Source organism: Python bivittatus, unplaced genomic scaffold (genome assembly GCF_059951505.1).
Source record: "Python bivittatus isolate LINGU-HERP-01145 unplaced genomic scaffold, Pbiv_v1 ctg000480_np1212, whole genome shotgun sequence".
NCBI classification, from domain to species: domain Eukaryota; kingdom Metazoa; phylum Chordata; class Lepidosauria; order Squamata; family Pythonidae; genus Python; species Python bivittatus.
In genome coordinates, this window is record NW_028277075.1 from 40,092,875 (window position 1) to 40,109,712 (window position 16,838).

General features: G+C 37.2%; 1 protein-coding gene across 3 annotated transcripts in view; it reads right to left on the bottom strand.

Annotated features, from left to right (window-relative positions):
* PRR5L (proline rich 5 like) overlaps positions 1-16,838 on the bottom strand; it is a 70,562-nt gene that overhangs the window by 40,690 nt on the left and 13,034 nt on the right. For 2 of the 3 annotated variants that reach the window (XM_025171066.2, XM_025171068.2), the window contains exons 2-3: positions 5,427-5,704; positions 3,480-3,560 (exon numbers count right to left, since the gene is read on the bottom strand). In XM_025171066.2, coding sequence (XP_025026834.1) covers positions 3,480-3,560; positions 5,427-5,596 — 251 coding nt within the window. In that variant the 5' untranslated portion in view covers positions 5,597-5,704. Of the gene's footprint in view, positions 1-3,479; positions 3,561-5,426; positions 5,705-5,807; positions 5,880-16,838 lie in introns of all 3 variants that reach the window. The other variant, XM_088145771.1, reaches the window with a different exon arrangement.

The window sequence follows — 16,838 nt, forward strand, 5'->3', positions numbered from 1 at the left end:
GTTTTTATTCCTTTCATGCTTCCCCATGAGACATCTGGTAGTAGACAAAGAATCCTAAGTTGGTGGAACACCATCTGTTAGTCAGGACATTAAGTTTTACCAAAGCCAGTTTCATTTGTTTTTTATTTGACTTATCCCACTTGCATGAATCACCTTTTGACAACGCATTCCTTGTGACATGTAACAGTCTGGATTAGAAATACTGATTTGTACAAGACAAACTCTGCAGCAAGAATTTGACCAAAAGGCCTTAGTCTCCATACGTAACTCCTTATACTGGCAAGCAAGCGCTAGTTCAACTTCTAAAGAAGGCAAGATCACTTTTCCAACTTAGCCATTTCTATGTTCCAATATATTACTCTTGAGTGGGCTGGAAAGCAAACATGCTTTCTACTTTTCAGTCAGGTTAACTCATAATGCTTTGATGCTCCATCCCACGCACATTTAATGTCCAATAACACTAGACATGAGGAAAGCATTTCAAACCTTACAAACATCTGTAAGACAAGGTCCAGTTACAATGCTAGCAGAGAAATATTTTCAGCAATATTCCAGTACAGAAAAGCATTGTCACTTTCTGATCAATGACAAACATTACACAATGCCAATTTCAGTAACTTAACCCCAAGTAAATCACTACAAGATCAGAGTTTAAATCCACATATTTCCAAACAGAATTGAAATGTAACTGATTTTGAGTTTTGAATACCTGAAAACAAAACTGAGGATGTAGCATACTCATGAACCAAAAACCATGGAACCTTCAAATAAGTGACATCTATGACTTCAAAATAATAATAATAATTTTAAAAAATCATGATTTTGCAGTATATCACTACTATGACACAATCTCCCCATTACAGCTTGTCATGAAGCTGAGATTCTATTCTGACATCACTTTTCTCCTTGTTGTACCAACATTAATCCAATACAGGAGATTTATAAGAATTCTGAATTCCTGTCCTCAATTTCCATTCAATAGTGCTTCTCAAATTATGGGTAGCCATTCTCCAGCAATGTTATTTCTTTCCTCCTTTTTTTAGTCTCATCATTTACTGGACTAACAAATTTGCTATCTGAGCTCATGTTCTGACATGTAAACTAAAAGCCCCAATTCTTTCCCTAATCCTGTTTGATCAAAACCCTCCAGGCACTCCCCCAATATATTTGCTATTCATTTTCTCACTCCAGCAATTAACCAATCCACTCAACAAACTTAATCAGGCAACCTTCCGAAACAAGCTTTATTAAACAAAGGATTTTGTGATCTGGAGCCCAATTTATTCAATGCGTCAGGTGAACTTTAATCCACATAACAAAATTCATTTGTTTTCACAATGAACTACAAACATTTTGCTGTGATATACCAAGACATTTATACTTCTGGAAATCATGCCAAAATAAGTGGAATAGGTGGCTTTTTTGACAACTGACTAATCCTACTGAAATTTCTGCCTCTTTTGATAGATTTGCTTAGATACACGCAAGCCAGTTTCACAGCTGGAGAAACACATCTTGCCATTACAAAGAACAAAATGAATGCATTGCTGTTTCTCTGCACAGATTGAAAGACAACTATCCTTTCCAAGCCCCTTATTTAAAGCATGCATTAAAACAATAAGATTTTTCATCCACAAGGGTGAAATTGGGGGGGGGGGGGTCTGATTCCAGAAGGAATTTATAAAGCCATTTGTCAGAGCATGAAGAACTACTTCTTACTGAGATGATATAAAAAGCAACAAACTTTATGAAGAATTTGTTTTAAAAGCAAGATCTTATGGCCAAAATTGCATGCTTTAAACAAATCTGTTTTCAAATCAGACAAATAAAAATGATCTGTGCTACTGGAAAAAATGTCCCCGCTGTTCTTAATTAACTCACTGAGTACATCTCAAACAGAAGCATGAGGGATACTGATAACCTTTTTTCAAAACATCTTAGCTTTCTTGGTATTGACAATGTTTAAACAAGTTCATGGAGTTAAAGGAGAAAAGGCCATGAAGGAAGAAAAAAGAAAAGGAGGTCATTCTATGTGTTTATCAAAGTTGGAGCCACCATCAAACCATTATTTGTTCCCATTTCCTGGAGCAAACTCTTACCTATTGCCATGCCTTGAGGGGGGGAAGGGGGGGGGGCTTCGAATCAGTGTTGATTCCTAGCAACTACCTGGACAAATTCCTGCAGTTTTCTTGGCAAAATTTCCAAAAGTGTTTTGCCATTGCTTCTTCCTAGGGCTGAGCGACAGTAACTAGCCCAGGTCACCCAGCTGGGTTTGTGCCTAAGGCATGAAGAATTCATAAACTCCCAGTTTCTAGCTTGGCGCCTTAACCACTACATCAAACATATATCTGACCAGACTTTGTTCAAATAAACTTGTGTGATTCAGTGAATGTTTTCACAATTATCCAAACTTCTACAAGTCACAAAGATATTCACAACTGAACACTGAAATCTGAAATATACTACACCCAGAGCATGTAGCTCTCTTACACACATATTCTTTTTCTCCCCTTCTCTCATACATACTAATTCAGTACCAAAACATTAATTCCATTCAGATTCCAAAGAGCAGACCTACTGCACCCCACTTCTAAAAAAAAACCAACCTTCAAAGCAGATTCATCAGTAACATACCTCACAAAATTAAAAAAAACAAGGATATAGAGACAGAAACCTATCTTGAAAAGGAAACCCAGTTCTAGTTCCTTTCTATGATGCCAGTTGTTTAGAGTATCAACTTACAAAGCAGCAACATTCACACAGCACCTTACAACTCAACCAACTCAGTGACAAACAGAACCTTTCTCACTCTCACCCCTAGAAGGTGCAAACTTACTCAAAATCCCTCAAATTCTTCCCAAAAATTCAAGAGAAAAAAAAATCTGGAAATCTCAATCCTGTTTACATGCTCACGGCTCCACCAGATTGCATCATTATTCTGCCTACTAACAATGTGAAGCACATCTACCTGCCACCATCAGCAACCCTGCCCAACTCAGCCAACCACCAATAAGTCATTCTTATGGGTGGCAGTTTCCCAAGCCTGAACATCCTTTAGTAATATGATGGCAGAAAGAAGCTGAAAAGATGCCCTTTTTGATAGCCATTTCTTAACCGTGATTGTAGCAAGTAAATAATTTGCTGGAGGAGGAGCAGGGCCAAATTCTGATTTCAACCCTCCATTACTGCTACTACCACAAATCACTTGGCAACAAGAAGAAGAACATAAATCCACCTTCCTGTTTCCCATGTAAAATAATTAATATATGACCATTTTTTTTTCTCTTGCAAATTGCTGCACTGCTCTGGCACCTTGGCATCATAAAAAGAGTCCATGGGTCAGTCTCCTTGATTGTGCCAATAAAAGAAGCAGATTATGAATCCAAGACACAAGCTACTGTCACAGCACAAAGCTCTCAGCATTTCACTTGCCCCTGCCTGGGAAGGCTGTTGAATCCAGTTCAGTTAAACCAACGTACCTGACATTTTCGTTGAGGATGTAGAGTTCATTGTTTTGTAAGCCTCCCCCTTTGAACACATTGATCACTGCTGTTTGAACACTGCCAAACAGAAGGAGAGGGTTAGGGCAGTCATAAATAATGAATGTCATAGCCTGATTTACACAAAGCAATGAAACTGCAGTCAAGAACCATGTAAATATATTGGTGGGCAGAGAAGGAGATTAATTGCCCTTAAATGACTTCTGCTTCCCGCCCCCCCTGCCCCCCGGAATCATCAGGCTCCTTTGCCCATGACTGTCAAGAAGTAACAGTAGAGAGAAATGAAGTTATACAGATATCAAGAGACTAATACAGGCGGGCACTAGCCAAAGTTAACAGCTCCACTGTATTCTTCTGCCTTTATGCGGCTCTTATTCAGAGCGCTGCTGTGACTGTTGCATCATCTTCTTTGGAAGGAAAAAGCACCCTGGAAATTTTGGCCATTATATATTCAGACTTCTCCAGGCATACACAAAGGCCATAAATTAAACACAGTTTGATTCATTGCATACCACAAAAGAATACGATCTAAAAGAAGAGACAGAGTGCTGTGTATGTTTCACAAACTACAAAATTCTATCTCTGTGGTACTGCATGGTCAAATCATCATTGGAACAGTCTCTAAATTGTCCCAGGGTTTTTCCCCACGAAAGATGAAAAAATGTTTTCTAAGATAACAGAATTCAGGAAAATAAGAAAACATTTATCATTTTCTTTTACTAATCCAGTTATCTACACATATATTTGCACAAACCTATCCACTTCTAAGCCAATCAGAGTTGTCAGCTAGGACCACATGTGTTTGAGGAGGAGAGGAAACTAGAATCAATCACTGCTGTCTGCACCAATTTGTAAATGCTCTCTGCACCATTAACTGCAGCCATTTAAATAGGGCTGTGTTTCTAGTTGCTGATCTAGTGACAATTCATGTACAACATAGAATCATTGTTTGATACTATGAGAAACGCCCTTGAGAGAGTTCCCTTTGTTTTTTCTCTAAGCCACTTTACTGATAACCACTGCCTCTGAATCACAAACTGTATTTGGAACTTTTCTGCTAAACAGAATTTTAAACCATGATTTGGCATTTCAGGTTAACCAAACAATAAAAGTAGAATCAACTGTAGCTATCAAAATTTCAATAAACAGTCCAAGGCATTTTCCGCAACCACACTTTAAAATCACCTAGACACACCTACACGGAAATCTCTCTAGTGTGACAAATCCCTGCCAGGATATTGTCAAGTTCTTACAGAATGATATCTCACAAAAACAGACGTATTACTCAACTTTATTCACCCAATCTTTACCCTTGATGCATTCAGGAAAAGTTTAAACCAGATCTAATCCAAAATCTTTTCCTTTGCACACCAAGGAGAAGAAAGGGAGGAAAAATGTTCCACTCCCCCAAGATACATACAATTAATGACATATCCACAGAACTGCAAAGATAGTTTGTGAATTCAAACACATAGAGAAGTCCAATAACGTTGGAAGGGAAGTATTAGAAGACACAATAGGGCTCTGTGGTGCTTTGGATACAAGGGGAAAAAGGCGTTCTTGAGTGCACACGTACATGCAATTCCTTAGACCAGTGTTTCTCAACCTTGGCAGCTTGAAGACCTGTGGACTTCAACTCCTGGAATTCCCCAGCCAGCAAGGCTGGCTGGGGAATTCCAGGAGTTGAAGTCCACACATCTTCAAGTTCCCAAGGTTGAGAAACACTGCCTTAGACCAAATGCATCTTTTCTCAGGATCTGCTGCAGCTGCAAACAGCAGCCACACTATCCCTGAAGGACACCTCATTACTTAAAGGAGCTGCCAACGGGTGCTATGTCAGTGTCCCTGCACACACTGAAGCACCTTTTTTCCCCTCTGAATCCAAGCCCCAAGACATCATATATACATTCATTTGATTTTTCTCACCTGTTCCAGGCAGAATTAGAGCTGAACTGCAGAGACTGCCGAGCTGCCAGGAATCGCGGCAAATCGCTCAGCGCCGGGGAGCTCATGAAACGTGGCCGGGGCTTTCGGAATGAGCCCATCTTCTGAAATTGGCAAGCAAAAGCTAGAGCTATGGTAGAATCCTTGGTCATCAGTTTAGGTGGAAAGGGATGAGGAAAAGGAGTTGCAAAAACCGCCAAGGATATTGAGGTTAACTGGCAGAGAAGATGCTTCTGTTTCCTCGGGAATCAGAATTCAACCTGTCCAAAGAGGAAACCAAAAAGAATAGGTTAAAATCGAGGGTGATCATATTATATGAACTACATGATCCAATAAAATAGACTGGTCATAATGCAAGCTTACTTGGCTTCTGCTGCACCAATGCAAACTGATCCTCCCCATCACCGCTGTTGTGATACGGTTTAACCTGTCATACTAAAAAAGAAAACCCTTTCATTTCAACTTCAGCCTTAAGACAATGTTCTGGTTTTTAGACATTAATTCAGAATCCTTTGGGAAATACAGAAAGAAGCCTGGCTTAGAATGTCTAGAAACACCACAGATAAAAAAGAAAAGCTGCCTCTTAAGGGGAGGATTTCTTACATTGCGACGTGCCTAACCCAAGCAGAGCAGGCATACTCTCTCACCAATGCATTAGCAACACATCCAAGCCCCCTAGGAAGAATCCCAAATTATTAAAGAAGCATTGAGAAGACCCAGGCCTTTCGTTAAGGCCCCTCTGGATCTAATGGAGAATTGCTGAAAAAGGTCAGAGGCTCAGAGTTCTTTCACTGTAAGCAATGTTGCAATCTATTTCTTGTGAAATCACTGCATACCAATGAGTGAAGCTGAGACTGGTAATACTGTACCAAGCTTTTGGATCATTACAAGTGGAAATTTTCTTTACAGTTCAGACACACGCCTCGCCTTGTTAGGACTGCCACCACCCCAAAGGGGATTTGTTGTGTCATCCAAACTGGTTTTGTTTTGACTTCAAATGTAGTTCTGCGGCCAAAGCTAGAAAATCATAATTTTAGATCTGTACATTTTTTTTTAATCATCAGTGGTAGACAGGGACTTAAAAGGAAGCAGCAAAATTCTCTGTGTTGTCTTATAAGTAATGTAGTATTTAAGATCATGGGCTGAAATCCCTGGTTTCCACCTTAGCTTATAAGAAGCTTGTTTCAACCTCAGTTTCTCTCCACTTACCTCATCTTGCAATACGTGGATAATAACGCATATTACTTCATAGCGATAATAATCATACCTAATGTTAATGCCAACCATTGGAATATTTTACATTTCTATAGAATTTTCATCTTGACAAAACCAGGCCACATATATAGCCAAGCATGCATATACAATTTACATTTCAGAATCAGGATTACAGTAAGCTGAAATCAAAGAGGCTTCAGTGGATCATGATCAACTTGAGGTCCATTTCTTGTTCTAAATATGACTAAGCTTGGGCCCAGTCCAAAGACTGCAAATCAAAATATTAGGGAATTATTAAACAGATTATATACTAGATAAATTCCTTTTTTAAAAAAACTATCTGGGATCATTTTTTTTTCCTCAAGAACCACATCAAAAATTCATGAGACTAAGAGGCTAATGCAGTACATCAGACTGAAGTGTTGGCTCTAGATCCGGTTTAAATCTCTTCCTCATTCACTGACTAGAAAATGTCCTGCTTCATCCTGGTAGAAAGAAAGACACAACTATGCAGCATTTTTAATACTACAAAATTACATAATTGGCAATCAAAAAGGTACAAGTGTTCCTACTGACTTGTTCAATTAAAGCTGAAGTTTGAAATGGATCCAACAACACCTATTCTAAAGACAAATTAGCCATCGCAATATTGTGTTAATTCAGGAATAGGCATCGTGCTCTCATATCTATTTTTGCATTCTCCCCAGACCTCTCCGCGCACGGTTTCCCACAATTTAGGAAAATGAACTCATAATCCAATTGCAGAAATGACTTGACTTAGCTTTAAAGATAAAGAAAACCCTACATTTATTCTCCACCAAAAATAGAAAAACCAAAAACAGACAATTCTGGCTGCACCCGTATGGGAACACAACTTCGCTCAACTATAAATCTCTCCATCTTATAAAAATGTTAAGTGCTGCCCCCAGCCTCTTTTAATTAAACAGCAAAATAGAACTAGACTGGTCACTGGCACTTCAGAACACAATTATGCCTTACTCCTTCAAGCATGATTGTAATCAAATTCTCCCCCTCTGCACACCAGTTCGGGAAAAACCTCTCCCTGGTGCAAGTGGAGGGTTTTGTTTTTTTTTTCCCCTTACAACTAATCACTGTGGGGGTGGTTTTCTTTCTTTTTTCCTTTTTTACTGAGTTCATGGCTGCAGAAAGAAAAGCTTAAGCTATTCCTATTTATACTGTCATGAAGGTATCTTTTACTATATGTAAAAACAAACCAAAAAAAAAAAAGGTCCTTAACTACGTTCTTGCTAATCTTATAATTAGCATCAGTTGTACCAAGTCGCACAATTTTTACTTACTTAGTTACTTCTATTATTCATACGCTACTTTTTCTCCCTCTGTCAATCTCACGGCAATATGTATTTCTAGGCAAGGTTTTTCTTCAGGTATTGATTAGACTCGGAGTTTAGAGCATTCAACTTCAGAAGATCTTAAGACAGTCTTTCACAACCCATTAAGCTTTGGTAATAAACAGGTGTACACCAACAATGCAAGAAAGTGTCACATGTGAAAATGGTACAGCACTCTGTACAATGAAGATTTGACTATTAAACATTTCCTGATGGTGTGGACAAAGTTTAAGCATCAAGTTCAGAAAAAGAAGAAAACAAAACTTGTTGGAGGCCATAGAGTTACTAGAATCCTCTGCTATTACAGAGAAAGCCTGGTTATCTTTTAAATAGTTGCAGAACTGTTCTGAAGTACAAACTGTAGACAAAATTCCCCCAAGCTTTTTTTTTTTTCCCACACTTGAACTGGTACACAGATCACCTTCAAGTTGGATGAATGTTTTCGGTACAAAATGTTTTCTCATAATTTGCTAGCCATGCCCATTACAATGTTATGGGCAGAATCTTATCATTTTATTTATTCATAGTTCATAGTTGCCCAACTAGATACCAGAGAAGAGGGACTTAAAAAAAAAAAAAAAAAAAAGCACTTGTTATATCTATCAGGGAGAACCAGTTTGGTGTAGTAGTGAAGGCATCAGGCTAGAAACCGGGCGACCATGAGTTCTAGTCCCACCTTAGGCACGAAGCCAGCTGGGGGGCCTTGAGCCAGTCACTCTCTCTCAGCTCTAGGAAGGAGGCAAAGGCAAACCACTTCCAAAATCTTGCTAGGAAAACTGCAGGGACTTGTCCAGGCAGTCACCAGGAGTCAAAAACTGACTCAAAAACAAAAAGAAAATATCTATCAGAGAAGGAATGCATTTAGTACATTCAGCCTCAAGCATGGGAAATATTCACACAAAGATGGTACCAAGAAAGGAAGCAGGGGCAAATGCTTTTGAGCTAAAACATGATACCAACAAGTATATGTAGAACAGTGTTTCTCAACCTCAACAAATTTAAGATGCATGGACTTCAACTCCCAGAATTCCCCAACATTTTCTCATGCTGTACAAAAATGTACGAGAGGTATTTCCATGCTTTAAAAAAAGACTGAATTAATTCTCCATTTTACCAACATCCCTCCTCCCCCTCCCTTTACACGAATTCTAGTTTGGTAATAGGAATTAGTATTTAGGAAGCATGAACGTAAAATATAATTGAAGAATTCTTTTGAGACCAAACACTGAACTGGCTGTAGGCAAGCATGCTGAAAGGCCTGCACTGGTAGTCAGCTGTTTTCCAGGCCCAATGTAAGGATTTGGTATTAACTGTTAAAGCTATAAACAATTTAGACAGTAACTATTTGACAAGCTGCCTCTCTTGTTTTGAAGCTTTCTGACTGTGAAAGCCTATACAAGAGCCAGTCTGAAAATGCCCTGTTTTTAGAGACCCATATGTCAAGCACAAAGAAGATGATCTTCTCCTACCACTACTCACAGCCTAGGGCAACACACTCCCACTTTCTCTGCTTTTAGAACAGCAGCCAAGCCAGATGTACATATTTCATGAGGCTTTTATAACATTACTTTTGGTTTTCAATTTATATTTTACATAACTGAGTAGAGTGGTAGAATACAAATAGAAGGAAGAAAAGGAGGAGGTGAAGGTGCCCTTGATGCTAGTGATGGGCAAAATCACAACCCATCTTTTCAGCTTCTTACCTAAACATACATCTCATTCATTCATTCTCTCTGGCTTTGCTTACCCTTTCTTTTTCCTATGGAAATATGAGTGAGGCCCCAAAGAAGCACTATTTATTTCGGCTTCTTAAAACAGCAACTGTCCAGGTGAAGACTTCATGGAAAGTCTGGGAGACCAAGCTCAGCCTGCAGGTTCCCCATCTCTAGTACAAATCATCCTGAAAACATACTGATGTTCAAAACAAAGAATTTCCAAATCACTTACAAACCAGCATTATCCTGAATGCAAAGCAAATACAGCTAGAAGGTTTAACTAAGTTCAGAAGAATTGGGTGGGATAATGAAAGTTATTTCTCACTCTGAATGCTGGAATTACAAATAACATGGTTTCCTGAGTTTGAAGGCTTTGATTTGGGTTGGATAGGGTGGTAGTGGTTCTAATGATTAGCATTAATTCAGTTCCTGTTGTAGGAAGGCTTCGCTTTTTCACTGATATGCACATAGCACTAATCAGGGCCACATTATGACTTTTTGTAGGTCCTAGGCACTTTTGCCTTTGTGGACCTCTCCCTCCATAAAAATAATAGTATTAAAAATTGTATTTCACATGATTTTCAATATTTCCTTATTTTTACAGAGAAACAGGGAATAGTAAATAATACATGATATGCATTTTTGTAATAATCAGTTCTTGCACATTAATTATGTTTGTCCCAAATCATCAAAGTTACTAAATTTTAGTATTCACACTATGCCTATAGGTTACAAATAAGATCATTGGTTTGATGTTCAAAGTTTGTGTGTTTTTTGCTGGTTTTTTAATTAGAAGGCATGAGAATAATTATTTATTTAAAGGCGTGAAAATAGTTTCTATTTCATTTTTATTCTTTCTGATTTAAAAAAAATCAGAAAACATTTTCATGAGCCCTAGGCCCCATGCCTATTGTGCCTAATGGGTAAGTCGGTCATGGCACTATAGTATATTAAAAAGCTTCAGAGGCAAAATATGTAATCTATAATATCTGATCATCAGCAAATCAGAAAACAAGCTTCCAAATAACACACTTTTCACTGCTATTTTTCAGATACCTCATCCCCTTAAATTTGGAACAGGCATAAACCAGCCATCAAAAATATTTTTACCTAAACCAAACAGCCGGTCCTACTGTAAGCTTTTGAATAATTTGTCCAAATCTAGATAATACACTTCCTTCTCCTTAAAGAACCTCTTCTTTACTCTGTCATTACAACAGTAAAGCAACAACAACAACTAGTTTATTCAGAAAACAATGTTAAATCCGAGATTGACCATAAAGATAAGTCTCTATCTTCTGGAATTTACCAAGGTCAAATAAAATGTATCTAAGGTCTACCTACAGCTAACCATATGTATGTAGAACATGCTGCCTAACAGTGCAGTTATCTCCAAGGAACCCAAAAGGGTAGAATTCAAAAAATTAAAACTAAATTGAAGATTAGAGGCAGAACTAAATCAGATTTCACAGAGCTTTACAGCATTTGGTGCAGAGATAAGGAATTTCCCAAGACTAGACCAGATGCTGAGAAAGGAAAGCAATCTTTTTTTCTGACACATCATTTCCCATCTAATCCTGATAAGAAATTCTCCTTCTCTTAACAAATTACCAAGACTTTATTTCTTACACTTCAAATTTAGAACAGTGTCCCTGTGCTAGCTAATCTCAGATATAATCTGAATTAAGACACTTAAAAAGAAACTGCCCTTGTTAGATCTCATCATTAGCTGGGATCCCAGCTGAGAGTCAGCAGTTATAACCTGTTATAACAGTTATAACAGTTATAACCTCTGTGTAGACACAGAGATGTCTACAGATAGAGATAAAAGGGTTTTAGCAACTAAGAAATATTAGCTTCCCTCGCATAGCAAAACTTTTTTTCTTTCCAATATCATCCCAAAATAAACCAATGGAACCAATCAAGTTTCAGACATGCTTGCAATGTTGCAATATAATTTGGTATGACAAAGAGGGAAAAGGAAGTCATATGTCTCACTACTCACATAGAGCTCCTTGGGCATTCCCAGTGGAATGCTGAGTCATGCTTCAAATGTTGCCCAAATATGTAAACATTTAACATTTTTAATTAAGCCAAGCATTTCCTATTTCAGCAGGCCACAGCACTTAGCTGACCTTCTCCGGACCCCAAAATTATGTACAGTCAGGTCTGGTCAGTCCTTGGATGAGACACATCCAGGAAATCTCAGGGCTGTAAACAAGGCTGGGAAGTTCAAAATACCATCCTGAAGAAAAGGCAATGACAGCACTTCTGTCCATGAAGTGTCTTTTATCTTTTAAAAATCCATAGGTGAAATCCTTTAGGTAGAATCATGGTTTTGTAATACTGCTGATCAGCAGTGTCCACAGGACTTCAAGCTTTCCTTAGAAAGGTGAAAAGAAAATTGCAACATCATACTCCAAGCTCTGCCCCTTTCAGGCATGCATGCAAGTTACAATGCATGTAAGAAAGGAGTAGAGCATGCATTGTAACATTGCTTTTGTCATTTTGCCTGTGGACCTGTTTGCTGATGACTAAAAATGCTAGAACAACTTTGCAAATAAAATCTTGAGAGGTATTGGCCTACAAAGACTTCTAGAAACATGATGGCCCTAAATACTTAAATGGTATGTCTGGACCTTACTATTTTTATCAAGGTTTCACTAATTCAGGCTACAAATGCCAATTAATCCCAATTAAGTTAATGTAATTTACTTATGAGACTGAGTATATACTGTAAATCCCCTTCTCATTTTTAAGCATTTTTCTTTTAATCTTCTGGCCACCTGCTCTTGATTTTTAACCAGCCAGATGGCTATTTCACTTTTCTTCTGCCTCTGGATTGTCCTTCTCCCACACAATTTTCAAAAAGGTTTGAAAGGCATTTAGAAGCCATTTTTTTTAAAAAAGAACAAAACACTAAAAAGAAGAACCAGTCAACAATATAGATCTTTAAATGTAAGATAGCAGATTCTTTCTACCCATTTAGCACAGTTAAGAATCTATAATCTGCCACTTGCTTCCTTTTCAAATCTAATCAATCTTTAACTGGATATGTGATATTGAAATCCTTGTTTTCAGGTATAGATGATAATTTCCAGTCTCCATTTACATGTTGGGTTAATAAACATGTAGGTTTAAAAATATATATACTTTTCCATTTGGGTTCACTGAGCAAACATGAGAAGATTTAAACATTTACTATCAGTCACTTCTATACATCACCATGTGCATGAAGTCATTTCCATCTATTCCAAGAATAATGTGCATATTGCCAAGTTTTGTTTTTATTTTCTCCTCCCGCACAAGGATATTTCTGGTCAAATTCTCTAGTTACAAAAAAGGAAAGCAGAAAGAGCAAAGAGATCTATATTCAGCATTATGCTCACCCACTGAATTCTGGAGAACACTCAAAGTGACTGCACTATAGTTTAAATATAATTCTAAAATGAGCTAGAAATGGGAACATTTAATAGGTTACTCTGTAGATGTCCAGTACTTAAGGAGCAGAAAGGTGTGTTTTTGAATGAGCTTAATCAGATCTGTTTTTTTTTTTAAAAAGGCACAAACCCATCCCCCAACTTTTTTATACCTATATCGGATGTCTGAAAACTGATCCATGTCAGAATTATTTAACAAATAATTACATTTGCTATTGCTATTTACATTATATTCTTACTGATTTTCAGAGACTAAAGATATATGGAATATGAAATCATTCACAGTATCTAAGAATATAAAGTTACCATAAAACTGTATGTACAGCTAACTCTTTGTCACTCCCTAGCAATCATCCAGATATTTACCACCCAGATGAGGAAAGCTTACACAATGTATAAACAACAACAGGAGTCTTAAACAGCATTAATTAGATTGTTAAATTCCATCTAGTTAGATAAAGCAATTGAGTGGCATCCGTTTCCACTGGAGCTATTGGCCAAGATATCTTAATAATTTAAAAGGTCTAAAATAAGCAGAATACAATGGCTATTCTGTGTTTTCATTCCAATTTGTATGAAAGCAAATGTATATGAAGTACAAAATAAAAGGTTTAAAGGCTGAAAAACAAACCTAATGGTAAAGGGAAAATAGTAACAAAGTAGTAAAGGCAAAGATAAAGAAATGACTTCCTGCAACTCTATGAACACATCCATGCTGCTTTCTTGATAATGCTACGGAAGTGATTTGCTGTTGCCTTCATCTTTCAATTTCTCAGCCCAATCTGCAGCCCTGCTTTTTCCAAACATCAACCAGGCCTGACACTGCTTAGCTGTGAAATCCACAAAAGGTTGCCCAGGTTCTTGTTAAAAGGATTTGCAACATATGACACAGCCTGTCATACATTTATACAAAGATACATACCTTAAACCATTTTGGAATTTACTACTTTCATGAAACAATAAATATAGATTTTGATGCATCCAGACCATTTGCATTAACCTTTGCCATGTGAGACAGGGCATGCTACAAACAAGACTCTCTCCATCTTCCACAACAAAAATGCATAACATATTACATAATGAATGATGTGCTCCCTTTACAGGTCACCTCAGAACTGTTGCCTGAGGCAGCCCTTCATTCCGCCAAATGGCAAGGCTGGTTCATTTCCAAACTTTCTTTAAAATTGGCTCCAGGTTCAGCACTGCTTTCTGCCTGCTCTAGATATGGTCAGGGCATAATTGACAAGTGTAGATCTAATAACAGGAAAACTTAATCACTAACATCATCTGGACAACCAAGGATAGGTTAGGTTGAAAAGAATTCCTGAACTCAGCAAGTAAAAATACAACCAAAATACATACCATATTTCCAACCAGGCCAGCAGACTTTATTTATTTAATCCAATTTTGAGGCCACCTGACTCCTTGATAATTAAGACCAGCTTACAAATAAAAGAAAAAACATAAAAAGGCAATGCAACCATAAAAAGAACAAGCAGCCAATCTTAAGCCAGACCAAACTGAACTAAACCAAACAGGGCTCAAGAGCCACCCTAAAGTTTGGGAGAACCAGGTTTTTAGCAACTTTCAGAACATTATAAGGGTGGGAGCCACCCAGATCTTTAAAGTCCCAACATCATCTTCACTGTATCTATATTGTTTGTTTGCACTCATCCAGACCACCACTGTCAGCCCCTTATGGCTAGAACTTGTAGGAAAAAAAACTAGATCTGCCCGACAAATTAGGAAGCAATGCCCTAATGAGCATCTATCCTGGAGTAGTAGCTTAATCCTTAAAGTACTGTAATCACTATTACTATTTGTAGTACCAAAAGCCATCAATTAATGTTTGTTGTTGTTGTTGTTCACCCTGATCCCACTGCCACGTCCGTTTCACAGGATGTTCTGGAATGCCTTCATAGCCCCAAGCAATTCAAGCCACCCAAACTGTAACATTTTGAGAGGCCCCATAATGAGATAAATTGTAGTTACTCTCTAGATAACAATACCCCAGGTTGTACTGTATAGCAAAAATGCAGCTTTTAATAGACCACGTAAAGATATTTCTAGTCATAGTCTTTAGATATAGTAAGGATATTAAAAAATAAAGGTTAATTTAAAAATCAGTTGATTCGTACGTTCTCTATTTATGAAAGATCAGAACGCTTTTTGAGTATGTTTAGGCTCATTTAGGAAGCGAAGAAACATGGATGTTTGTTATAATCTAATTCCACATCCCATGTTGTTATTTTCAAGTGTTCCACCACAATCCACAATTGCATTCTTTAAATAAGTGTCCATTTGATTAGTAACAATACTTCTCTAGCCAGCCATCAAATTTAAGCATAATTTCTGCCAGTCTTACTATTTCACCACAGGATATGTACACAGGGTGGGGCTTACAGAACACATGAAATTAATTTTGTTTTGGCTTAGCCACTGTTTCTACATCATGGTTCACTCACTATTTAGCATTGAGAGAACGCATGCAATTGTAGATTAATGAATTAGTTTAAACCATGGCTTACTGCATAGTACAAGTGAACCCTACTAAATAACAATTTGAAATATGACCTATTTTAGAGGAACAACCACTAATATAACTCTATCACAATCTTTTTTCTAATTTTCCACCAGTCTTTTCTTCAAAACATGTCTTGAATTGTTCTACTTTGCGTGCTGATTCTTTAATAAATGTTAAATATTATCTTCTTAACTGAATAGGTTGGAGTAGTAGAGTAAGCAATGGGGGTTCCAATCCCAACTTTTTAAACTCAACAGTAAGCACTGCTATGCTCAAGAGAAAATGCTTCCCAAAATTGTTTCCACCAACTTGTTGCTTTCCAGGTGTGTTGAGCCACCATCATTTCCAGTGCTCTATGTTATTATGCCTTTAAAGATAGCTCGGGCAACTGCAACTAATTAAAAAAGTAGCTGATAAAGAAGTCCGTCAGTATTCCCATATCAATTACATTATTTATCAGTTTATTTTGGGACTGAGACTAAAAGCACAGGAGTAGCCAAAAGCTACATTAATTTCTTTATTTTTTAAATTTAATATCTTTATTTTTCATAACGATACCACCTTTAATCTTCTAAAAAAAAAAAGAAACTTAAAAAAATAAAAATACAAACTAAAGATATAAACTAAGAAGGAAAAAAAATCTTACACTTTATACTTATCGGTAGTCACTAGTTTACCAATGAATTCACTACTATAACAATACAAGATATTACTGTAAGATATCACAAAATTTCTACCATAATAACACATATTGCTGCAGGTGTAGAAAATACTGCCTTTTCCAAAACAGACAGATCACACATTTCCAACCATTCCTTGACATCTGGAATAATATCACTTTTCCAGTTTCTTAATATAATTCTTTTTGCCACCACCCATATTCAATACAACTACAATTCCTGCCAGTCAAATTCCAGAGCTTTAATATATAATTCAACATTAACATATTTAACATTTAAAGATTTTCCCATAAATCTACTAATATACATTAATGCACAATTCCAAAAACAGACTAAATGATCACATGACCATATCATGTGAGCTTTCAAATTTTTTACACCTCCAGCATAAAAAATGTGATATCCACCCTTTCAAATACATTCTTTGGGGGGGGGGTCCAATATATCATA